At 45.9% G+C, this 5,853-nt stretch overlaps 1 protein-coding gene across 1 annotated transcript in view; it reads left to right on the top strand.

The window, feature by feature from the left end:
* Nucleotides 1–4,761: 4,761 nt before the first annotated feature.
* ARHGEF6 (Rac/Cdc42 guanine nucleotide exchange factor 6) overlaps nt 4,762–5,853 on the top strand; it is a gene marked incomplete at its 3' end in the record, with an annotated part of 117,098 nt that continues 116,006 nt past the window's right edge. The window contains exon 1 of the mRNA XM_015565389.1: nt 4,762–5,161. Within this exon, the coding sequence (XP_015420875.1) occupies nt 4,997–5,161 (165 nt within the window). The remainder of the gene's footprint in view (nt 5,162–5,853) is intronic.

Genomic DNA, 5,853 nt, shown 5'->3' with positions numbered 1-5,853 from the left:
CGGGATCAGTGGAGCCGCGAGGCCTCCCAAACCTGAGATCAGCAGAGCCGTGAGGTCTCCCAGCACTGGGATCAGCGGAGCAGCGAGGCCTCCCGGCCTGGGATCAGTGGAGCCACAAGGCATCCCGAATCTGGGATCAGCGGAGCAGTGAGGCCTCTTAGCACCAGGATCAGCTGAGCAGTGAGGCCTCACTGCCCCTGTGTCAAGCGGAGCCTCGAGGCTTCCCAGCACCAGGATCAGCGGAGCAGCGAGGCCTCCTAGCACTGGGATCAGCGGAGCCATGACGCCTCCTGGCCCCTGTGTCAAGCGGAGCCTCAAGGCCTCCTGGTCCCTGGAGCAGCACAGGGGGCTGCAGCGCCCAAACCCCCTGATCACCCTGCGGCTCTGTGTGTGACACGGGGCGGGGCCCCAACCTCCCTATCCGCCCTGCTCTGTTCGTGACAGGGGAAGGCGCCCCAACCCCCTGATCCGCCCTGCTCTGTGTGTGACAAGAGGCAGTGCCCCAACTCCCCTATCGGCCCTGCTCTGTGCATGACAGGGGGGAGCTTCCCAACCACCTGATGGGCCGTGCTCTGTGCATGACAGGGGGAGCTCCCCAACCCCCTGATGGGCCCTGTGAGCCGGACCAGGGGCTCCCCCAGGGATGGGTCCTGCCCTCTGCCACCTGGGAGCAGGCCTAAGCCAGCAGGTTGTTATCTCCCGAGGGGTCCCAGACTGTAAGAGGGCACAAGTGGGGCTGAGGGACAACCTCCCCTGCCAGTGCACAAATTTTTATGCACCGGGCCTCTAGTAGATATATAAAAGCCTAAGGAACCAGAACGACTGGAATGACCAGTCTCTATCATGTGCACTGACCACTGGGGGCAGACGCTCAATGCAGGAGCTGCCTCCTGGTGGTCAGTGTGTACCCACAGCCAACCTCCCCTGGCCAGCCAAACTCCTGTGGTCCCTCGCTGGGATGGGGAACCAGGGGTGGGTGGTGGCAGATGCAGCCCCTTTCCCAGGGGGGCCGAGGGCCAGTTCCCTCTTGGGGCCAGCAGCCAACCTCCCATGCCCTGTCTTTCCTCCTGGCCGGCAGGCCCCGATTGGCCTTCTGCCTGCCCGCCACAGTGGTGGCACTGCAGCAAGGGAAGGAGGAGGGGGGAGGCAGGAAACCGTATGGTGGCAGGGCGCCGATGATGGCAGTTTCGGCATCTGGCATCCATTCCTTCTGCGCCTAGCTCAGCAACCATCGCCTCCTCTCTGACCCAGCCCTGATCAGCCTGGCCCCGATGGGCCCTGATTTCTGGCCAGGCCTAGGGACCCCACCCATGAACAAATTTGGTGCACCAGGCCTCTAGTTTTTAATAAAATGTTACCTAATTTGGCTCAAGTTCCACTCATTCCTTTCTCCTTCCCATGCAAGATGATTATTTTTGTACATTGCTGTTTGTAAATCATTGTTTTAGGTGATGGAGAGCCTTTGATGGTTATTGAGCAGGGCTATTACACTATTAAAGGGGTGTTTTGGGAAAATCAACCAAATTGCTGTGCCAGAGAGTTCATTAGACAAGAAGGTGGAGGTAGGAAAGCCAGTGAGGACACAGGTTATGGCTCATGGTGTATGGTATTAAGTATCTGAAGTAGAGTGAGAGACTTTTGCTTTTTTCACTCATGCTTTTGTGTGAAGTCTGCTCTTTCTGTTGCTATGACCTCCAGTCTTTCAACCCTCCTTCCTGATTCCCCAGTTCATCAAATACTTTCTATCATCACTGGCTTCCTTACCCAGCCAGGGTTTCATGGTTACTCATTTCACCCATATGCTTGCTACTGTCCCAGAATTCCTTGCTTTCTTGACATTTGAACATACCAACCCTGACTTCCAATCTTTATACTAATAGAACTATTTCTTCTGACTTGAGGAGGAGACCTTGCCTTTCTGATTTTACTTGATGACTTAGAGTAATTTGCTACAGTCAGTGTCCAAAATGAGGCAGATTTTCATCCAGATGACCTCAATGGACTCAAATCTATTTTGAACTAGGCTGAGTTCCTGAAATTACTCAGCCTTCTTTGGTCTTCACCAGAGGATGTAAGTGATACCTCAATACTGCCAAATTTATTTGTCTCAAGAGTACAATTTTGATGAACAATTGTGAAAACTGTCCAAATGACATTTAAAAATGTAAGTAAGCAGGTCAGATTTGGAAATTTCTTTTATCAACAAATGGATTTTGATTTTATTTCCATTACATGAACTTAGCCATCGGTCAAAGGTCAATTAAAACTTTTGATTGATTATACCTATTTTGCTTATAAGTATAATTACATCAAACCAATCATTTGGAGGCCAAATCTTTGTTATAGAACTATAGATAGATGCAACAACATGAATGAATCTAAAAAGAATGATGTTAATTGAAAGAAGCCAGACAAAAAGGTACCAAACTGTGTACTTCTATTTACATAAGATCTTAGAAAAGGCAAAATAATATATATAACAGAAAACAAATTGGTGGTTGTCTGGGATTTTGGAAGAAGGAAGGGATGAAGGGTTAAAAGATTACAAGGACAATTTTGGGGGTGATAGAAAGGTTTATCTGGATTGTGTGTGTGTGTGTGTGTGTGTGTGATTGTATCACAGGTGTATACATATGTCAAAATTAATTGAATTGTACATCCTATATAATAAAAGCCTAATATGCTAAGTGTCCGGTCGTCCAGTTGGCCATTCAACCAATCGAAGTGTAATAGGCTAATGATATGCTAAGGCCACTCAATGGCTTGCTATGATATGCACTGACCACCAGGGGGCAGATGCTCTGACTGTTAGTTTAGCTTGCTGCTGGGGTCTGGCTGATAGGGACTGAGCAAGATTGGCCGGACATGCCCTGGAGCCTTCCTGTAGTCCCTCCCCGGCTGGCCAACCTCCCTCGTCGCTCCCTGGCCCAGATCGTGCACCAGTGGGGTCCCTCAGCCTGGCCTGTGACCTCTCACAATTTGGGACCTCTAGAGGGATGTCAGAGAGCCAGTTTTCAGCTCAACGTCAGAATGACCGGTCATTATGATGCACACTGACCATCAGGGGGCAGATGCTCAAAGCAGGAGCTGCCCCCTGGTGGTTGGTGTGCTCCCACAGGGGAAGCGCTGCTCAGCCAGAAGCTGGGCTCATGCTTCCACGGTGGGGCTAAGGATGTCCGTCTGCTGGCTTAGGCCTGCTCTCCATGAGGAGCGGGCCTGAGCCATCAGTCAGACATTCCTGAGGGCTCCTGGACTGCGAGAGGGTGCAGGCCAGGCTGAGGGACACCCCCGAGGGCACGAATTTTGTGCGCCAGACCTCTAGTATTAAATATATGTAGTTTATTATGTCAGTTATACTTCAATAAGAGTATAAAAATAATTAGCAAGGAAAAATGTTTTAAGACATTAAAACACAAAAAAAATCCTTGTTATAATCAAGTAGTGTCTACACCTGGGACATTATATGAGTTCATTCATCCATTCATTCAGCATTTTTGAACATCTGCTGTGTACCAGGCACTCTGCTGGAAACAGTGTTAAACAAGACAGACATGACCCCTACTCTAGGAAGGTTACATTCTGATAGAGGAGACAGATCAAAAAGTAATAATAGTAAAGTGTGGTAAGTGTTATGACAGGGAAAGTAGGGGAAGCTTTGGGAAACATTTAAGAGGATAATCTAAGCTGATTATTTGGTAGTGTGTATATGCCTACTATGTGTTGAAAAGGATTCTGAAGCTTAGGAGGATCCCACGTATGAGGATGGGTACTGATGGTGAGTTCCATGCATTTACCAATATGAGGAGGCCATACTGTTAAAGTTGGCCTTATAAATTTCCCAATAGTACGACTATTTCGACTGGTTCTAAAAATGTTCAAGAATAATTCAAGAACTTTTATTATAGCCCAGTTTTTATCTTCAGAGAAGCATTTTTAATGTAAAGTGTTTATTGTTGGGGAAACATCAACCTTCCAGACTGTAGTATAGACCGAGGACAAGTGCTTTTTTGTTCTCAAAAGTTCTGTTTTCAAGTGAGTTTTCCCCCCCATTTATGTGAGTGTGCTTGAGCCTATGCTAAGGGTACTGCAGCTGGATTGTGTAGTGGAATCAGGTTTAGAAAAAGAATTGCTCAAGAATGCAAGTAAACAGGATGTCAGATGTTATCCTTAGCCTATTTCCCTAAACATAACTTTTTGGCTGCAAAGTAAAATGCCATTCCTTTCGCTTCTGACTATATACAGTGATGGCTGACAGCAGGCACAATCTTCATTTGCTTGGCACGGTGTCACCATGCAACTCAACATGTTTTGCAAGCAATGATCATAACCCACCATCTCTGTGAGACGGAGATTTGGCCATTTCATGGAATAATTTTATGAACCTACCTTCTTTGAGCCATTTTGTGCCAGCAGAGCTCCCCATGAGGCTCAGATCTGTCTGACCTAAGAGCCAGTTGGCATCTTCCTCCTGACAGAAGCCAGATTTTCACTGGGGCTAGACTATTTATTGACAGCATTTTCCCAGACTGGCCCAAGAGTGTCTCATTTTCAAGGTCCCCTGAAGTGCTGGCTCACCTCTGTTTTCCAAGAGTGCTTGCTTCCTTCTTTCGCCTCCCTCCCCAGCATCCTCCTCACTTCCTTCCCTTACAGCTTCTTGCATTGTTTCCCCCCACCCCCTTGGTGTGTGTTCGTGTGTGTATTTCTTCTTTTTTTATTCTAATGAATTTGTTTTGCAGATTTTGAAAAAGAAATCCAGTGTTATCCAGGGTTTTTACATTAATTTTCTTCCCATATCTTTGAGTGTGATCTCTGTGGTTTTAAAATCCCTTAATTTGAGTGAGTTCCAACGTTGTCTAAGAAAGTTGTTTTAAAGCTTTGCTCTGCAAGCACCAGAAGAGAACTCATAAAAAGGAAGACAACAGCAGATGCAATCGCGGATGTGGCTTCGTCCTTGCAGCTGCCCCAGAGAGCTGTTCCGAGTGTACAGTTCTAAGGAATGAATCCAGAAGAGCAAATCGTGACATGGCTTATATCCTTGGGAGTTTTAGATTCTCCCAAGAAAACTATCTGTGATCCAGAGGAGTTCTTGAAGTCCTCGCTGAAAAATGGGGTAGTGCTGTGCAAACTGATCAACAGACTGAGGCCTGGCTCTGTGGAAAAGGTAAGGGACATTTACAGTATCTTTAGGAGTGCTAACTGTGAGAGAGCAGCAATAATGTAATGCTTGAGATTTTCTGTTGTCCCGGTCTTGGGTTTCTCCTACTTTAATCTCTTTCTAAGAGTTGAGTTGGATATTCTTTCTTACTGTTTTTGTAGTTTGAAAAAGTCAGAACATGAAATGTTATCCTTTAGTAATTGGCCACCAAATACTAGCATTAGAAAAAAATTCTTAAGCCACTGATACGAGGGGACAAAGAGAACACCCATAACACAAGCTTATTCTAAAAAAACACCGAACCTGCCAAGCTTATTCTGTCATAGAGATACGTGACGTCCCTGTGTACCGAGGACATGTTTTAAACTTGGGGTACATATGAGTCTGTGAAATAATGGGATGATTTATAACAGATGTTGATGGTGTTTAGTGACAGTTTGACTAAAATCAATGTAGATTTTATTTCCAAAAAGAATAAAATATCCATTGAAAGAGAGCCTATTTAGCAATTAGGAGAAATAATCCCAAATGGCATTATAGGTTTGTTAAAACAATAAAAACCAAATATATGTTTCAAGTACATGTGTTCAAAGTGAAACTACCCTTATTCTCTTTTAAAAAACCAAAACTTTTAATGTTGGAAACCCATGGTCACGAGAATGGATAATTTTCAAAACAGGCAATTTAAGTCAGTTTAA

The sequence above is a fragment of the Myotis davidii genome, unplaced genomic scaffold (assembly GCF_000327345.1).
Source record: "Myotis davidii unplaced genomic scaffold, ASM32734v1 scaffold740, whole genome shotgun sequence".
NCBI classification, from domain to species: domain Eukaryota; kingdom Metazoa; phylum Chordata; class Mammalia; order Chiroptera; family Vespertilionidae; genus Myotis; species Myotis davidii.
The sequence above is the reverse complement of the archived record's forward strand: the minus strand, read 5'-3'. Positions and strand labels throughout refer to the sequence as shown.